Source organism: Ictidomys tridecemlineatus, chromosome 4 (genome assembly GCF_052094955.1).
Source record: "Ictidomys tridecemlineatus isolate mIctTri1 chromosome 4, mIctTri1.hap1, whole genome shotgun sequence".
In the NCBI taxonomy this organism is placed as follows: domain Eukaryota; kingdom Metazoa; phylum Chordata; class Mammalia; order Rodentia; family Sciuridae; genus Ictidomys; species Ictidomys tridecemlineatus.
The window spans coordinates 190,060,058-190,080,872 of NC_135480.1; the positions used below are offsets into that span (position 1 = coordinate 190,060,058).

The 20,815-nt window shown below is 36.8% G+C and overlaps 1 protein-coding gene across 2 annotated transcripts in view; it reads right to left on the minus strand.

The window, feature by feature from the left end:
• Zfp37 (ZFP37 zinc finger protein) overlaps positions 1–20,815 on the minus strand; it is a 45,045-nt gene that overhangs the window by 12,863 nt on the left and 11,367 nt on the right. Inside the window, exon 4 of one of the 2 annotated variants that reach the window (XM_021729363.3) lies at positions 11,190–19,626. The exons of the other annotated variant lie outside the window; for it this stretch is intronic. Coding sequence (XP_021585038.3) covers positions 18,077–19,626 — 1,550 coding nt within the window. The 3' untranslated portion in view covers positions 11,190–18,076. Of the gene's footprint in view, positions 1–11,189; positions 19,627–20,815 lie in introns of those variants that run through there. 2 annotated transcript variants of the gene reach the window in all.

A 20,815-nucleotide genomic window follows, 5' to 3' on the forward strand; every position in this document is an offset into this window, starting at 1 on the left:
CCGCATGGTAGACCCAGGGGTGCTCTACCATTGAGCTACATCCCTAACTTTTTTTTTTTTTTTGAGAGATTCTCACCAAGTTACCCAGACTGGCCTCAAACTTGTGATCCTCCTGACTTGAGAGTCAGAGTTGCTGGGATCACAGGCTTGTGCCACTATGACTGGCCTGGCATGGGTTCTTTGAAGTGGATTGAGTGGATCAGATATCAGTTCAGTTCTGGAGCTTCTGGATAGGAGTGTACAGAGAAAATAATTCTATTTGAAGGGAAATAAGAAAATAGCTTATTCTAAGCCAAGTACGAGTGACCATAGTCTGGAAAAATGATTTCAAATTACCCCAAGGCCAGGTGCAGTGCTGAACACCTGTAATCTCAAGAATGCAACTTCAAATCCAGACTCAGTAAATTTAGGTCCTAAATAATTTAGAGAGACCTTGTCTCGAATTTAAAAAAAAAAAATCAAAAGGGTTGAGGATGTGGCTCAATGGTTAAGCACCCCTGGATTCAATCCCTGGTACAAAAAAATAAAAATAAAAAGAAAGAACATTCTCCATTTGAACCTGGCTTTCTTGCATTTATTTAGGTTATCTTTTTCCACCTTTCTTCAAGGTGAGAATATCAATGTGAGAAGTGTCATCCTAGAGATGGGCTGGAGTTGTGGCTCAGCGGTAGAGCGCATGCTTAGCACGTTCAAAGCCTTGGGTTCGATCTTCAGCGCCACATAAAAATAAACAGAATAAAACTATTGTTTCCAACTAAAAAAATAAATATTTTTTTTTAAAAAAGAAGTTCATCCTAGAAAATAGGGAAGAAACTAAGAGCTTTTCTTCGAGTCCTCACACCTTCCTTTTCTTTCCCAGTGCTTCTGCTTCCCACTACCTGCTCTGCAGCTGCTTGGTCTGTGGACACTCGGGCCTTTCTCAAGAGCTGTTGAAGTCTGTCCAGTTCCTCCTGCTGCGACTTGCGAATCTCCTCCATCTCCTCCTCGGCCTGGCAGCGCTCTTGAGCTGACTTCCTTTTCCTCTCTGAGAGGTTCTTGGGAATATCTAAGCTCTATCTAAGTAACTGCTTACTCCCGCCCAAATTAGGGTTTTGATTTATATGTTACATATCATCCACATCTCTGTTTGGAATTTCCTTCTTTTGTTTTATATTGATTCTCTACTAGATTTTGGAGTTGGCAATTGAATTGATTTCTTAATTCCCTTTCATTTTAATGGAAGTTCCCTAGAGTCTAACTGGTGATTCCCTCATCCACCCACCAGGTTAGCAGAGATCTTTCTGGCAAAAACTTCTCTGTTCCCAGGGCAAATCAACAGTTTCCCCGAAGGCAGGGCCCTGGAAAGCAAAGCTAGAAGGCTGGGGGCTGCTAGGCAGAGACGGAACCCTTGAAAGTGAGGTCACTGCTGGCTTTGGGGAGATGGGAGCTGAGTCTCTTTGTTGGACTTTCATGCAAGGCCAGCGACCTGCTTCCTCTTTTCCTCTTTTTTGCCTCACTCACGCCTTACTAAGCTCTGGCAGCAGGCCAAAGAGACCAGCGAAGACACCTGTGCAGGAGCTGAACAGACACCATGAAAGAAAGCGAAAGGGACACCAGACCCAAGCAAAGAGAGAGAAAGGGACACACTGTTCTCTACCAGAAGAGAGCACGATGTCACTGCAAGGGGACAAACCTGGGCTTGGCTTTTGAAAAGTGGCGTGTGTGTGTGTGTGTGTGTGTGTGTGTGTGTGTGTGTGTGTGTGTGACGCACCTACACATGCCCTTGCTCCTCCATCTCTCTCTCTTGCAAAGAGCATTTCCTCAGGAGCTAAGCACATAATGCAGGGGTTATAGAAAAGTGAGGGCCCCAGGAGCTGAGACGAAGCCCACCAGGAGTGGGCACAAACCTCATCCTCACTCTGCCTGGAGCTGGAAATGGACCATCTAGAGCCTGGGTAAAGAGAAATTAGAAAATTAGAAAAAAAAATCAACTTACTTAAATGACCATGAAGATACCATATCAAAATCTGTGGGATAAATTACATGCAGAGGAAAATTTTCACTTTAAATATTTAAAATATGAAAAAAGTCTCAAATCATTGACAACATTTCGCCCCATGAACCTTGGGGAAAAAAACAACAACAAAGTAAGCCCAAAATAAACAGAAGAGGCAGGTGTCAACAACACATCTCCCACCCTTTCCTTGGCCGCCTTGAGCCCTCGGTGTTGAAGTGCAGGCTCTGGCACATCCTTTCTGGCAGGGAGCACATGGTGCAGGGGGAACTCTTGCTTTGGTGGCCCACTGCAGCGTTAGAGTGGCACGAGCCAGGATGATAGTTCTTTTTTCAAACCCCACAAAGTGGTGGTTTCTACCAATGTGAATCTTTTCAATCTGGACCATTTTCCTTGGAGAAGAGGAGTAAGTGCCCTAAGCAACTCTTGAACCCTCCTAACCTGGCCCTTCTTCCCCCTCTTAGTGCTCAAGGAAAAGTTAGCAGGCAAGCACCTCTGCTTCAGGTAGAAGTAAAACAAACAAACAAACAACCTGAAACAAAACAGGAGATTATATTGTTCCCAAAATACAAAAGAAGGACAAGCATATTTCAAGATCAAGGAAGAATTCAGTATATGGATTTGTCTTCTGATGGTAAAGATGATGGTTCCTTAAATTGCTCCAATATAGCTTGAGAGAAAAAAAGAATTCAACAAAGATGCGATCATGGTTATTTTTGAACCATGTGAAGATGGAGTTCAAGGGCTTCCTACCATGAAAAGCAAGGAAAAATGATATTTCAGAAAATATTGGAGGACCTGAAGGACACTCTGCTTCAGAACTGAAATAAACTTTCCCCACAAAAAGTGGGCAGTGGTTTACTTAGGGGTGTTCCCTTTTATAGTCACTGGATGTTGTAGCTCTATGGATGATCAAATTCTCTCTCCTGTGTCCACTGCTATAGTTGGACAGTAATTTTTCTGAAAGGCATCTTATGTTTAAGTAAAAAGTATTAACTCTTATTTTACATAATAACAAATGTGAATATCAGATATTAAACAGAGAGAGGACATAGTGATGATAAAACCAGCAATCAGTGAAGTGAAAGATAAACAGGGGAAAAAAGTTCATTCTTTCCAATGTCAACGAAACGAATAAATTCCTAGATAGGCAGATCACATAAAAAAGAGAGCAGTCACAGAAAACCTACATCATAAATGAAAGGTGGGGTGGATATCTTTGTGGTCCTTGCAGACATTGAAAGATAAGAGAATGTCATGATTTAGATGAGGTGTCCCCCAAAAGCTCATGTGTAAGACAATCTAAGAAGGTTCAGAGGAGAAATGATGGGGTTAGAAGAGTCTTAACCCAATCAGTGAATGGATTCCCTGACAGGGATTAACTGAGTGGTGACTGAAGTGGTGGGGTGTGGCTGGAGGGGGTGGAACTTGGGGTGTGGCTTGGGGATATATATTTGTATCTGGCCAGTGGAGTCTCTCTCTACTTCCTGATCATCATGTAAACTGCTTCCCTCTCTCATACTCCTTTGCCAAGTCAGCCCACCTTGAGCCCCGAAGAATGCAGCTGGCTGACTACGGACTAAGACCTCTGAAACCGTGAATCCTCAAATAAACTTTTTCTTCCCTAAAATGGTTCTGGTCAGATCCTTTAATCACAGCAGTGCTGACTAAAACAGAGAATATTATATCATCTTCATGTCAATGAATTCAACCTCTTCTATGCATTGGGCAAATTCCTTGAAAATAGAATTTTAAAATCTTTCACAGTAATAAAGAAAATCTAAATTGTCTTAAATCTATTAAGAAATTTAAATTTTCCATAAAACCCATTCAACAAAGAAAATCCCATTAGTGAATTCTAACAAACATTCAAGGAAAAGTCTGTACCGATCATACACAAACTTTGTCTCACAATAAAAAGAGTGAGCAGGGACAAGCCTTAAATATTTTTATGAAGCCAGAATAACTCTATTAATAAAAACCTATAATCATGTTGCAAAAATAAAATTTACAGGTCAATATTCCTCATGAATATAGATGCAAAAATTCTTAATAATGACAAGTCAAACCCAGCAGTTACTAAAAGATAATATGTTACAACCAAGTGGAGCTTAAGCTAGAAATACAAGGCTGCCTTAATATTTGAAAATCAAGGTAATTCACTACATTAATGCAATAAAGGTAAAACTCTATACATCAATTATTTAAATTGATGTAGAAAAAGCCTTTGAGGACATTTAATATGAAATTTCTCAGCTAACTAGTGGTGGAACAAACTTCCTTAATCTGATAAATGGCATCTACTCATCAGTAGATGTTGACTGTTGACCTATTGACACAAGGGAGTCAGAGACCAGGCGGTAACCACAGCGTCATGTTCAGTGGAACCCCTGTTCCAGGAAACAGAACCCATAATCCAGCACAACCTAAGTATGTATGAAAGGACTCTGGGTGAGATGGGGTGAAGCCTGCTCTGGACCTGGGTAGGACAGCTGTCAGAAACAGAACAATCTACTGGGCAGAGCTTCAATGTAGGCACCACAACTTAGGCAACAGCTGTGGGAAGGCATCCGTGAAATGCGTGAAATGTGCAGTCGTCCAGGGAATAGGTCTGGCACTGGGACTCTGGGCACTCCCACAGAGACAGACCACCCGATGCACGTGACCTTCCCCTCCTCTCTGCTAGAAAGGCCCCACCAGAAGCTTCAGAGACGGGCATAACCCACCAGGAACCGAGCAGCCTACCTGCCCCCACCTTTATCCTGTTTGGTGAAGAACTTTCTATCCAGGCCTTGATGTTTTCCAATATAAATAAAGCAAACACAGGCTCCTTTGTTGGTTAGAAGTTGGACCTGTCTGGTCAGCTTGCCTCTCTTGACCTGGCTTTGACCTCTGTGGTTTGTGGTTATTTCACTGTTCCATTTCCATCACCTGTGCAGGATGTGGGTGGTAAACAGCACCTTAACCCTGAGGAGCGTCATTGCTCACTTGGGCCTTGGCCAAAAGGTCTTAATTCAAAATTTGATTAGAATGGCAGCTTTTAGGTGATATGGTATGTTAGGAGAGGGTGTTGTGTTCATAGATCCAATTTCACACATCCTTTACCACAAAATGGGCACCTTGGGCTGAAAATGGGTTTCAGGTTCCCACATGCACAAATTCTGTACTCAGTAAGTCCTCAATTAGTGATGCAGCCAGAATCGCTGCAAACAGTGAAAGTGACCCCATATCCAGGTAGGAACCAAATCCAGTAAAGAAAAAATCATCCCCTCTCCCTGGGTGGAAAGTGCCTATTGTAATCAACTTGCCACCAGCTCTGTGTGGGGGTGATCTCCATAGGATGTTACCACATAGAGGCATAGAGTTCGCCTATGCTGCTGAAGCTTTGGGCATTCAAAAACGTCAGCTCAATCAGTCTTAGTGAGGCGACCAGACTGTGGGCCCATTTAATATCTCCATCCTGGTAATCATGGTTTTCCAATTTATGAGCCCCATTAATAAGAACTGGGTGCCAAACACAGAGCCTGGCTGACATTTACCAGGTGAGTCAAGTTCTCCACTTGGTTATTGCTTTATTCCCCAGGGGATTCTTTGTAAAACATAAAGGTTTTCACCTGTGCACAATCCCATGGATCCAACTAAATGTCTCTTGCTGAATTCCTTATCTGCAATGTCCTCATCTCAATCCTTTCCTGTCTCCGTCCAACCAGCCTAGTCATTTGCCAGCCTTACTGCATTTTGTGCTGCTATAACAGAATACTTGAGACTGGATGATTTATAATAAACACGGGTGTTTGTCTCACAGTTGTGGAGACTTGGAAGTCCAAGATCAAGATACCAGAAATTTCCATGAAGAATTTTATCAAATGCTTTTAGAGTACCTAGTACTTTTCTTTATCAATGTAAATTTTTACTTTTGAACAACTCTAGAAGGCCTCAGGTAAACCTGACTGCTGATTTTACTGAACTGTTAATTTGATTTGCTAATGATCAATTTGGAAAATGTAAGTTCTTTTCAATCTATATTTATATTTCTTTCCATATGCCTACCCCCACACATACATATCCCCTTGTTCCTACTTGCTAGAAATTTTTGATTGATTTATTAAATTTACTGTTTGTATCTATTCATTATTGTATGCTTTTATCTTTATTAATGTATTCCTTTTGGTTTATATTATTATTATTATTTTAAATTTTATACTCAATTTTTGTTCTAGCTTTATTTTTTCTAATCATTGCATTTTTTTTCTTGGTTGGATTTAGTCTTTAACTTCAAAAATACTCAGAAAATTATTTTTCAATTCCTAAGTGATGTTGGAGGGTTGCTTTTAATTGTTCATTTCTACTTTCATTGCCTTGTGATGAAAAAAAAAGAGAATAGCTTGAATATTTCCTGCTGAAAATTTGTTGTGATTTTCTTTGTAGCATTCTACATAATTCACTAAAAACATTCATGAATATTAGAAAATAATGCATAGTATCTCTGTAGAATAAAGCATTCTTTGTCTATAGCTATTAAGCAAATTTGTCAATTTTGCTATTCAAACTATGTTTTTTAATGCTGCAAAATAACATGAGAATTGCATGAAGAATTGTATGAAATATGATATGTCAAGAGCTTTGTAATGTTGTGAACAACCAATAAGAAAAATTTAAAAAAAAAACATGAGAATTGCTAAAAAGATAAGGAAATATTTATATGTATATATATATATTATACACACACACCTATATATACACACAAACAATTTTCATCATTGCACTGATTTCTCATACTTCAAAAGGCTTTTATTACACTTAGGAATTCAGTTATTTAAGACCACATTTCTGTGTATCTTAAAAATACACTAGATATGCAAACATAATTATGAAGATATTGGAACTTTGAACACCATACCTCAACATATGACACCTTGTCATATGAGTTTTTAACCTGAAGGAAGCTGAAAAATCACAGAAGCAGAAACATTATTCTCAATCTTCTGCCTTCCCTCAACCTCTTACCTTGACCATCCTTATGTGACAAGGGTCCTCCCCTAAACTCAGAGGGAAGATTGTCACACAGATAGGTCTATTAAGTTTCTCCAGTTTATTTTCATTGGGTCTAGTTACTTTTTAACCAAATCATACCTCTGCAGGAGTGTCTACTCATCATCAAACTTAGGCATGAATGCACACAAGTTTTCTTGCATCTTGGATCTTCATTTCTAAAATCACACTTGCCACACAACATCTTAATTAAATATATTTGTTATGCTCTCCTCCCGTTAATTTGTTTTTCATTATAGAATATCACCCATGAATCTTGTGATGGGTGAGAAAAATATATTACTTTTTTTCCACTTCAAAGCTATTCTGAAGATTCAAATGAGGATAAACTAAATCTGGTTTTGATGAATGTACATGTTTCATTCATCATAATATGACTTCTTATATTTTATATATTTCTATCAATTTACAAGTTTCTTTAACTTAATCTTAAGAATAATTATTCCTACTACCTACTTTTTACCTGTAGTAAAAATACCATGAATATGATTATATTTATATACAAAAAAAGTTTATCTTTAGATACAAAAGTTTATATACAAAGAGGATCAGTACAAATTGTAATCTTGTGTGGGAGGCCATCCTCACACGTGATTTGAGTTACCTCTTGGCTGGGTGAAAGGCACTTAGATGCAAATGTGTCAGAGCCTTCCCCACCCTGTCCTAGGTACAGGGCTTGTCAGTGTGGAGGTGTGCCTGGCCACTGACCCTGAGACCAATCACTGACCCTGACCTTGGAATGCTGCCCCCTTCGACCTTCATTGGATGGGATTTTCCCTTAAATTTTTTGTTCCCCAATAAAAGCTCACTCCCTGGTGTGCTCTCTCTCTCTCCTTCTCTCACCTCTAGCCTCTTCTGTAAACCTTGCCACCGCATTAGGTGCCTAGCGGCGGGAGCTAGGAGAAGCCGTCTCCGGAGCTGGGAATTAAAGGTAATGAGAGTCTGTCTCTTTAATTTTGAACTCACTAGTAAATTTCTATGCTTCGGACCTTCTTTAATGAAGCTTGCGCGCTGGTTGTGTGGCAGAATCTTGTAAAAAACAAAACTAAAATTCTGTTTAGTAATTCTGTGAAACCAAAGATAATTATCTTATTTGTCTTAATGTTAATTAATTTCTTAATCAGAAGTTGTTTTCCTGCATTCTTCAAAGATTTTAAAAATAATATCACAGTATTACTGCTTCGTTATACAATATACTTGAATTGAGTTTCTCTGACCTAAATTTTACATAGAATTCCACTGCATTTAGGACAAATCAAAGGAAACAATTCGGTTATCAAAAGATGGGTAGACAGATGTTTCAATAATTTCATTTTAAAAAACCTTCTGTTTAGAACTTAAGAGAACATGAAATTATTTAAGGATCGGGCAGGTGACTGGATAATTGTTTCCAAAATATTACTTCTTTATATCAATATTTAAAAAGTCCTCAGTCATTACAGGATATTTATCTTCAAGATGGTTTGTAATTATAATGTTGATAGTGCCCCAAACACTTTACTCTTCCACTGGGAAAAGGCAAGAGAAAGGACTCCCCAAGTAACTTGCATATCTTTGAACCTAGATGGGATTTCAGCCAATCTTCAAATCTCATACATCATCTAATTCTTTGCAATTCATTTGTTAGATGCTCCACATTTCAGTGTAAAAGAACTTCTTAATATAATAAATTCTGGAGAACTTGACTGGTAACCCATCATTATTCTATTAAATAAGATCAAAAGACATGTTAATATTAACCAATATGCTTAAATTATTAGCACCACTTTAATAAAAATATTGAAGGCAAAAAGGGCTTTTATTACAAACAAATACATACATTTGTAGCAAAATATCTCTGAAAATAATTATTAATTATCTTTTTAAAAAACCTCAGTTTTGAATGACTAGGTCCATTATAACACTTCCTCTCAACAATGACACATTTTTTTAGATTAGTTATAGGAACAGTGTTTCTTCTCAGTTTAAACAGTATAATATTAAATAAAATGACTATATTGCCTAAAAATTTTCTCACATAACAATTCCAGGGGTTTTTGCACTGGGAGTGCTCAGATAAATAACGACTGCAGGATTTCCCACACTCATGACTCTGATAAGTTTTCATTTCTGAAATGAGTTCTCTGATCTTGAATTAAAGATGTACTATGACTAGAAATATCTTGGTGGACTAAAGGTCAAGGTTTAAGGGCAGGAATGGGGAAAGGTGAAGGCAGCAACTTCATCTGAATCCTCTTCTTCCTTCTCCCGACAGCCCAGGGCAGATTTTACACGTAGAAGTTTCTGGATCATTACTTGTGGCTCAGGCTGAGTGTAATTAAATTGTTAACTACATGTGTCCATTCTTTCTGCAGAGCTCCCACCAGATTCTCATGATGGGTCTCAGCTTCTCACTGGATGTCTTCTTTGCACAATGTTGGCAACACTAATAAACATCATTCGTTGAATGATGGCTCATGATGCCAGGCTCCATGTATTGTTCAGAACATTTTATATGCCCCCACCTAATTCACTGCTCACTCTAACTCTAAAATGTGGGAAAGTTTCTTGGCCACAGCACATTACTAATTTGAGATCAGAGAACTCATAGAGAAGAGAAACCTTATGAAGGTAGTAAATGTGGGAAAGTTAAGGATCATGAACCACATTTTAAAGAGGGGCCTCTCACAAGTTTAATTCATTGTTCACTCTCAAAATCCTGCCTGATTATGTGGTAATAGCCATGATTCAAATCCCCAACTCTCAATGCGTTCTTAAGCCAACAGCAGGAGCTTGTTAGCAAATAACTGTCCTCATCTTCATCCTCAGGGAAAGGTAAACCTTTCCTTGAACAGGAGGTGAAGTTTGGTGGACTCTAGGTTACCATCCGTGTGGGTCAGTTTCCCACCACGGTAAGAAAATACTTGAGATAATTAACTTAAAATATAAGAGGATTATTTTGGCTCACAGTTTGGGGTGTTCCAGTCCATGATCTATTGACCCTATTGTTTTAAGCCTGTGATTAGGCACATCTTGGGGCGGGGGGCGGACACTGGATGGAGCAAAAAATGCTTAACATCATGAGCCATAAAGAAAAGGGAAGAGAAAGAGATGCAGAATTGAGAAGAGGAAGACTCTCCTTCAAGGGTACACTCCAATGACTAAGAAAGTACCACTAGGTCCCACTCTCAAAGGCTCCACCATCTCCCAACAGTGCTACTCTGGGACCAGCTCCTAATACATGTGCCTTTGGGGAAGATCCAAACCACAGCACTTTCCCAACCCACTCTCCCCAGAATCATTCCTCAGTCTCTGAAAAGACTTCTTTATTCAAATATTACATGCTGTGGAACAAGTACCTAACCTTCCACTGTCAGGCCTCAACTACTGTCAGTCCTTGACCCTCACATATTTCATAGCAGCTGGTCCTGCCTCCACATATATGTTCAGGAGTTTCCCTCTCTTGCAAATTCCCATATACTCCTATATTGGGGGGAATCTCTTGCCAAAAGATCAAGGGAGTGTCCTCTGCTTTGTGCGGCCCTAAATTAATAGTTTTTTAAAATAATTAAATTGTATAATCTAGGATCAGTACACTATAGCTCTTGGGTAAACATGGACTGGTATCTGTTTTGATAAAGGATTATTGGACCACAGCTGGGCTCATTTATTTGTGTGTCATCTATGGTTGTATTTGTGCTACAATAACCAGAGTTGAGAAGTTGCAACAGAGACCATGTGGCCCCCAAAACTAAAATATCCACTTACAGAAAATTTTCTGATCCTTGATTCAATTTAATGTCAAGGGAGAGATGATTATTATCCTAATTTTATGAGGAATAATCTGAGGCATTGGGTCATGATTCTGTTAAGTGATAGAGCCAGGATGTAAGCTCCTGAAGTCTAACTCAGAACTACACTCATAACTAGCACGTTATCTTACAGTTTTACGAATTCTTTTGAATGCCCAAGAATTAATTTTGGTGAAGAGGTAAAGATACCCATATAATTTTCATCTGATCCAGGACAGCTTTGACAGTGAAAAGGGTGCTATTAATAACCATACTAGGACAATAAGCTTATAACTGGTCCTGGAAAATGTGGAGTGTGTGATCACTCTAGAGGTAGTGAACAGAAATACACAAGACAGGGTAAAACAGATAGATAAAATGAAGAAAAATGATTTATTTTATAAGCCAGATAAGTATATTTGTTTTGTTTTATAACCACATATAATTTACCTTAAGATAAGAATACATCCTAATGATGAGGGTACCAAAGTCATTCAATGGATAGTCTTTTTCAATAAATGATACTAGGAAAATTGAATATCAACAGGTACAAGAATGAAATTGATCTTAACTAACATCATGTTGGATGGTGTAAATTCATTACATATTAAAGACCTTAATCTTTAACACTTTTTAAAGAAAATAAACAGAGCAAATCTTCATAATTTGGTAATGACTTCTTAGATATAAAACCAAAGGCATAGGCAACAAAAATAGAAAATAGACAAATTGGACTTCATGAAAAAAAAAACTTTTAATTGTGCATCAAAAAAATATAAACAGAGGGCCAGCCACAGTGATGCACACATGTAATCCCAGCTACTCAGGAGGTTGAGTCAGGAGGACTGCAAGTTCAAGGCCAGCCTGGGTAACTTAGTGAGACCCTGGCTTAAAGTAAAATAAAAAAGGGCTGGTGGTGGTATAGCTCAGTGGTAGAGCACGTGTCAGGCCTTGGGTTCAATCCCTACCACCACCACCCAAAAAAATTGTGTGTGTGTGTGTGTGTGTGTGCGTGTGTGTGTGTGTGTTTGTCTGTCTGTCTCCAGAGTAAAAATCCAACAAAAATTAAAAATAGAATTACCATATGATTCTGTTGGATTTCACTTCTGAATATAAAAGCAAAATAAGTTAAAGTTTAGTCTTAAAGAGATATTTGTACACCCATATTCATAGCATCATTGTTCACATTAGCTAAAATGTGCAAACAACTCAAGTTGAATGAATGGATGGATATACAAACACAATGGCATGTTATTCTAGCTTTTAAAAGGAGAAAATTCTAACATCTGCTATAACATGAAGAGGAGTAAAACTTGAGGAAATTATTCTGAGTGAAATAAGCCAATTGCAGAAGGACAAATACCATGATTTCACCTTTGATGAGTAGTCAAAAATAGAGATAGAAAGTAGGATTCACAATGGAACCAAAAATAATGTCAAAATTTGAATTATTATCTGAGAAACACATTTCTCTAGAAAACTATAAAGACATAAAAAACCAACTGAAAAAAGATAGGAAACTCAATATAATTACAGTTTATAAATAATAGTTAAAGGTATATATAACAATGAACCTTTTTCATATTGATAAAGACTTAAAATATTGATAATATCAACAGTGAAAAGAATCAACTTAGGAATTATTCACACCTAATATTGGAGATGGTTGTCAACTGGCAATACTCTGAAAAATTAGCATATGCCAAAACAAATTTGAAAATGAAAAAAAAAATTAGAAATCTTACTCAACGTACTCTGACTTCAAGATTTACAAAGCTTTAGTAATCTAGTGTCAAAATAGATAAATAGAACAATGGAACAGAATAGAAAGTGCATAAATAGACCCTCTTACACTGATGTTCAATGCTTAGTTTTGTAGGTATCAGTATTGGGAAGAGAAGCCACATGGAGTTTGTGATAAGTCCAGTTAAAGAATCACAATATAAGCTCCTGAGATTCTGGAGCAAAGTGTGGCCACCTGCAGCAGAAAATTATATGTGCTATGGTTTATCCATTCCCAAATTCACATTGAAACTTAACTGCCATTGTAAGTGTGGTGAGGTGGGAGTTCTAAGAGGTGAACAAAAGATGCAAGCACATGGCATCCCCATTTCACCAGCACTCTTCTCATCTCAGATATACAGCTCTACAAAGAGATTCTGAAAGTTAACTATGGGAAGAAGACTGGAGCTGGGATTCTGCATGGGCTGGTTTGGTATGTGTGAGCTGAAGAAGACAGCTTCGGTACAGCTTCACCCAGAGGTGACTCTGACAGACAGTGGTGAGGGGAATCCTCCTAGTACCTAGAGCTTCAGGTGATAGACATGAATATCCACCTTATGTGGAATAAGAAGTGGCCCAGGCTTGGAAAAGATACACAGTAGTCTCATGTGCCACTGCAAATGACCTATACCTCTGGTCAAGGGCTTGGGAAGAAAAAGAATAAAAGAGCAAAAACATGGAGATCTGTATACGCATGTGAAAGTGGATGGACTTGTGTAAAGCCTTTTTTTGTGCTAACACCCACCAGAGAACATCTGCTAGGAAAGAGGCATTGAACAATCAAGTAGACAAAATGACCCAACTGGTGGATGTCATCTAGATCATGCCACAAGCCAGTGCAGTGCCATACCAGTAAAATTAACTCATGGAGATATAAAAACTATTTAGAAAAACATAAAACTACTCTTCACCCACAACCTGGAAAGGACCACTGTCTCTGCAATGAAGGTGACATTATGCATTTTCCAACATATACATAACATATGTAAGCATATATAAGCATTATATATAAATTGTGATCTTAATGTACATATCATTTTGCAACCTGTTTTTTAACTTGGTAATTATTTCATATTTTCAGTTTTGCTCAACACTCATTTTCAGATGTCCTTGTCTTTCTTTCCTTTAATATTAAAGGTTAAGATTCCATTTCCTCAAGACTTGTTTAAATTAAAGGTCATCAAGTGATTCATTTCTGGTCAATAAAATGTAAGCAAATTTTTTTCTGGAAGGAGGAATGAGTGGAAAACATTTGCTTTCTTCAATGTTAGGTAATTCACTTGATAACTTGGAGATGTATCAGTAAAACATATTCCTCAGGTAAAAATCACAGGATCATTTGCATCTTCTTAAATACAATTTAAAATCATAACTTTTAATGTATAATGTTATTTCCTTTATTTATGGTTTCATATTTTATTTATTTTTTTAATTCATTAATTCATTCTGGGATTGAACCCAGGGTGCTTTACCATGGAGCTTCATCCCCAGTCTTTTTTATTTTTTATTTTGAGACAGGTTCTTGCTAAGTTGCCAAGCCTGGCCTAGAACTTGTGATGCTCCCTGGCTCAGCTTCCCGAGTTGCTGGGATTACAAGGATGTGCCACCATTCTTGGTTCATATTTAATTTAATTAATTAACTAGAAATGTAAGTTATATGCAATTTCTCTGTTCTTTGATAAAATATTACAGAATACCCTGACTATGTATTGCAGAAGAGATTCAAAAAAGTAGGATTACCAGACATTTAAAGGTTTTGTGTATACATTCAGATTTAATTTACTAGGTTATACAAACTTGACTACCAAAATCAGTATACAAAGATTGTTTTCTCCCTGATGCAAACTTAATTATTCTTAAAATCATGGTATATTATTCAAAATTTTCCTCTTTATGACAGAGGAATTTAGCATCTTTTCCTTCCAACACCCTAAGATTCTAAAAAATTTATGCCATAATAACCTTTTGTTGTATATATACGTGACTTGCTGTCTCACCCTATCGAACTCTTTGCTTTTGTCACCATCTAAGTGAGCTTTCTTCCTCCTCCCATCATTGTATTTAAAATTCATCCCTGATTTATTTATTTTTTTGCCATATAATTATCTGCCATACTCTGTATTTTAATTATTTCTTTATCTCCCTCTCTTGAATTAAGGTCTATGAGGATAGGTATGTGTGTGTGTGTGTGTGTGTGTGTGTGTGTGTGTGTGTGTGTGTATGTGTTTTGCTGGTGTTTGTTTTTCTTGTTTTGTTGGCTTCTGAATCAAAATAAATATTTCAAAACTGAAATTTATTCTGTAGATAAGACCTTTCATTTTTTTTTTTTTACATTAAGGAATATTTCAGTTTTAGTCAGCTATTTCATTGTGACCTGAAGGACAAGACTGGAACAATTGTAGAGGAGGAAAAGTTTATTTGGGGGCTCGTGGTTTTAGAGGTCTCAATCCATAGACAGCAGGCTCTATTTCTCAGGGATCATGGTGAGCCTGAACATCATGGCAGAAGAGTGTAGCAGAGGGAAACAGTTTACATGTAATCAGGAAGGAGAGAGAGAGGGGGGGAGAGAGGGAGAGAGAGAGGGGAGAGAGAGAGAGAGAGAGGGAGAGAGAGAGAGTCTGTCGACTGGCAAGTTAGATATATACTCCAAAGCCACACCCAATTACCACCTCCTCCAGCCACACCCTACCACTTCAATTAATCCCTATCAGGGGATTAATTCACTGACTTGAGTTAAGACTCTTAAAACCCAATAATTTCTCCTCTGAACCTTCTTGCATTATCTCACACATGAGCTTTGGGGGAACACCTCACATCCAAACCATAACAATCAAACTGTTTTAAAATAGTTTTTAAGAAATGTACTTAATGATTTAGACCAGTAGTTCTCCAAAGTGGGTTCCCCAACTAGCAGAATCTGTATCCTCTAGGAACTTATTAAACATGCAAATTTGTGAATCAATAAATCTGTGGTTGGGGCCCAAGAATTTATATTACTTAAATCTACTTTTAACAGTACTTCAGGCAATTTTGATATACATTAAAGTTTGTGCATTATTGATTTAGATTCATCTGTTTCTTTTTTTTCTACTGTTTACCTTCAATTATTTTCTGACATCATTTCCTCATTTATTGATCCAAAATTTATTTTTCACTGCAAAAGTGTCTTTCAAGCATTCACTTCTACAGTTAAGGCATACCTGTACTTCTGACTATTCCAGGCATGACACTTATGGGTTCTCCAATAGGTGTGGGAATTCAACATAGCCATAACCTACAACCATTTCATCCTAAAGATTGTTCTACAGGTCTGGATAGTGACAACTCATTCTGTGCACAGGGCCAGACTTCCACTTGATAAATTACCGGTGAGAATGGATTTTGTATTGTGTTTCCTTCCCCTGAAATTAAATAAGTTACTTGGAAATGGGAGCTAAGACCCACAAGTTAGTCTTTCAAAACAAGTGTTAACACACATACACATATACACACATTCTATTCTCAATAGATTTTATAATTCTCTGAAATGAAGTGAGGAAAGCAGGATCTGGACTGTAAATATTTGCAGATGATGTTTAATCATATATTTGTTCAGTGCTCCTCATATGCTAGATTACTATGTAGGTGAAATATTTATGATTCAACAAAATTGAACAGGACAAGTCCAAATTACTGACCTCTATGTTTGCAAACAAGATGTAACACATGCACTATGAAAAATAAAAAGAATACATATATCAAATATTATTATATTTGACAATACTACATATAGTTAATATTGTATTAAAAATTAGTATAATAATTTACAAATGATTTCATAATTTATAAGGCAATTTTGTGTTACATCTTTGTTTTTAACATAACTTAAAATTTAAAACAGTTCAGGTAAATTTTTAAAAATATTTTTCATTGTAGATAGACAAAATACCTTTATTTTATTTATTTCATTTTTTTAATGTGGTGCTAGGGATCAAACCCAATGCCTCCCTCATGCTAGGCAAGTGTTCTACCACTGAGCTACAACATCAGCCCTAAATTTTTTATCTATGATTCAAGGGTTAAAAAAAAAAATCTAGGTATGCAACGGCATATAGGTCTCCTGTGCAGATTCAAACTGATTCATAATACCTCCTGGAATTCATGCTTAAGAATGATTATAATGCTGACTTTCAGCTCACTCAGAAAGAGTACAGTGATCCATTAACAATTTCTGCTATTATGCAAGAACAGGATGTGATGGTATTTAGTGCAATATATTTTAAATGGATGCCTGTGGTGTTTTTGTAGGAAAACTTTAAATGTGAGATAAATTGTTTAAAAAAAAACACTCATTAATTTGCAACCATAGTTCATCTTCGGTCTTTAATAGAAAATAGAAGAGACACAGTGCTGTTACAGTTGTAATTATTATGTTATGAAAGAACTTGTATTTGATAGGAAAATCTTTGTGAATTCAATATCAAATACCTCATATTCAGCATTATTCATGAATAAGCATAGAAAATTTTAACTTGTCAGCAACATTGTGGAATGGGTTTGGTGACATTCTAAAATAGTGCTGATTTATGCATATTAAAAGTTTTAATTATGAAAACAAGGCATAAACATGATAAAAATTTAAACAGTATACTACACATGAGATCTTACTCTCATTCTAGCCCTCAGTCCTATATTTCTGTGCCTAGTCACAACCACTATTAAGTTTCTTCTGAAAATTTTAAACAAAATCTATTGATATACATTTATAGTACTTGTATACACACACACAAACATACACAGAGAGGGAGACAGGTAAACACACATAATCTTTTGTACATGAGTGGGAAGATACTATATACATGGTTTAGCAATCTCTTTTTTAAAACTGACTTAATATATATTGAGCATCATTCCTGACCAGCATATTTGTATCTTCACTTGTTTTTTTCCTTGCTTTAAAAACATTTCTTTTAACAATACTTAGATGAATAACAAGCTTTTTATAAAGGCTTCTGTTAATCTGTTAATGTAAAAGCTTGTATAGACATTATGAAAGAGCTGGATGATAATATCAAAGAGGATGTTTATATAAATGGCCACACTCCTTTACACAAGGCAATAAGCAGATATGCAAATTGAATTCTAATATGTGGACTTATGTACACAACACCCAAGCAACTCAGTAATTGTGAAATATATACAACTTGTTTCTTCATTGCTCTGATTATTCAACTTACTCCTATTTTTTTAAAGCTTCATATTTCAATCTACACATGTAAATCATTTATAATAACTGCATATTTAAAAATTATATTTTCATAAAAGATTTGGTATCTTATTCCATCCATGCTTCTATTTGAAGTTATATGTTCAAATCCTCTCATGGATAACAAGATGTTCTTGTCAAGGGTCTTTTTGTTTTTAAACATACTTCAAGTTCAGAGTATTTCTAAGGTTAAAAAAAATCTTCAGTTCAGTTAGCAGATTTCCCACTCTCATTTCACTCATGAGAGTTTTCCTCAGAATGAGTTTTCATGTGTTTGGTGAGGGACATATTCTGTTTGAAAGATTTCCCACATTCATTACATTTGTAGGGTTTCTCTCCTGTATGGGATCTCTGATGTATAACAAGTTGTGACTTTGCATTAAAGGCTTTCCCACATTCGTTACATTCATAGGGTTTCTCCCCAGTGTGAGTTCTCTGATGTACAATGAGGTGTGCCTTCTGGCTAAAGGCTTTCCCACATTCATTACATTCAAAGGGTTTTTCTCCAGTATGAACTCTCTGGTGTTGAGTAAGACCTTCAACTTGTTTAAAGGCCTTCCCACATTGCTTACATTCAAAGGGACTTTCACCAGTATGCGTTCTCATATGGTAAGTAAGAGATGAACTATGTCCAAAGGCTTTCCCACATTCATCACATTTATAAGGTTTCTCCTTCGTATGAGTTCTTTGATGTATAATGAGGTGTGACTTCTTGCTGAAAGTCTTTCCACATTCATTACATTCAAAGGGTTTTTCGCCTGTATGAATTCGCATATGTTTAGTCAGAGATGAGCTATATTTAAAGGCTTTGCCACATTCATTACATTCATATGGTATTTCACCTGTATGAGTTCTCACATGTTCAGTGAGAGATGAGTTGTACCTAAAGGATTTTCCACATTCCTTACATTCATAAGGCTTCTCACCTGTATGAGATCTCACATGTTGAATAAGGTTTGAGCTGTGTCTAAAGGTTTTCCCACACTCAGTACATTCATAGGGCTTTTCCCCAGTATGAATTCTTAGATGGTCAGTCAGGGCATGTTTATGACCATGGGCTTTGCCACACTGAACACATTCATATGGTTTCTCCCCTGTGTGAGTCCTCTGATGTACAACAAGGTGGGACTTCTGGCTAAAGGCTATGCCACATTCATTACATTCATAGGGCTTCTCCCCAGTGTGAATTCTCTGATGGTCAACGAGTCCTTGTTTATGACTGAGAACCTTCCCACACTGGTTACATTCATAGGGTTTCAAACCAGCTTGAGTTTTGTCAGGTTTATTGGATGAACTAGGGCTCAATGATTTCTCATGTTCCTCTCCAGACTGAATCTTGCCTTGCTTAGTATGGGGTGAGCTATGATGGCATCGTTTCTCACATTTCTTCCTAGTCTGAGTTTTGTCATGCTTGTCAGGTGAACTCTGTTTGGATAATTTCTCACATTTCTTTCCAGCTTGATTTGTGTCTTTCTTATCAGATAAGCTCTGACTGAATGATTTCCTATGTTCTTTAGCTACATCAGGTTTCTTTTTTGCACAGTTTTTTCTATGGCCAGGTAAGTCTAAATTTTGCTTCAAATTCTTCCCATGTGAATCAGATTTAAAAAGTCCCCTTTTTGAAGAAACATGTTTTGTACTCACATTAATTTTTTTCCCCAATGAACCACACTCACTGCCTTTCTTCTTATTCAAAGTTCTGTTCTTAAAGGCAACTTCCTTAATGGGTTTGTTTTGAGATTTCTGGTTATTCTCCAACTGATCATCATCACGCTGTTCTTCTTCTACAATGAAATTCAATGAAGAATTCCCATTAATTTTTATACTCTTGCTTAAGTTTTTTTATAAGTTTTATAAAGAAAATATAAATCTTTTTAAAGAAAAAACAAAAGTAAATCTTTATTTAACCCTAATATCCAAATGTAAAATAAGTATCAAAGGCTAATGTCCCTATCCTCTTAAACTTGGGGACAGGAGAGAATGCTGTAGTAAAATCAGGGAAAGGAAACTGACAACAGTGATTAGATACAACTTTGGCTACTTAAAAATATGAACTTGCAACTTCTGGGATAGAAGATTAAATAAATACATGGAGCAATGAACAGAGAATAATAAATATAGTTAAAAAAAACTTATGATTGGGGCTGGGGTTGTGGCTCAGCAGTACACCGCTCGCCTAGCATGGGTGAAGCCCTGGGTTCAATCCCCAACACCACATAAAAATAAGTAATAAAGATATTTTGTCCAACTACAACTAAAAAATAAAATTAAAAAATTAGCATCCTTTAAAAAAAAAAGAAAAGCTTGTGATTGCAGGTGACACTTTTAGGCTTTCTTCTCAGTTCTAGCTGCCCACCTCTTATAACTACTAAGTTACCCAGAGTATTTGGTAACTGTGACCTAAAATATATTATTCCAACTCTTCATGGTCAATTGGAGACACATTTGGCTAACCCAGGATTTCCAATAAGATTTTTCTTCCTAAAAATGTAGTCTCCATTTGGTGATTATATTTTAAAATGACTTAAGACAAGTACTAGTAAAGCCATATTTTATCTATATAAAAAAGCTTCTGAGTAGAAAGAGTGAAACATACAATAGAGAAGCAGAAATGTAAGACTGTAGGTCCTCAAAGGTACTGTTTACGTAATTTCAGTTCTCAGTGGTCTCTTAATTACTAGTTCCTTGTGATATTTGGCTGAAGTATATGCCCTTAGGTTACAGAGATGTAAACACATGCTCTTATCATAAACTCCTCTATTTATTTATTTATTCCTCTATTAAGGCTAGTTAATGTAAACTAGGGTACAGAATCTAAGGTAAATCTATTAAAGAGTACTGAGGAGCTAATAGGTGACTGAGGGAAGAAGCAGGAAAGGGTGTGCCACTGCTACATGAACAATGTAATAAGGACCTTCTTGTACTAGGAACAACAACAACAAAAAAAAAACCCTACAGGTCCTCTGAGCTCCC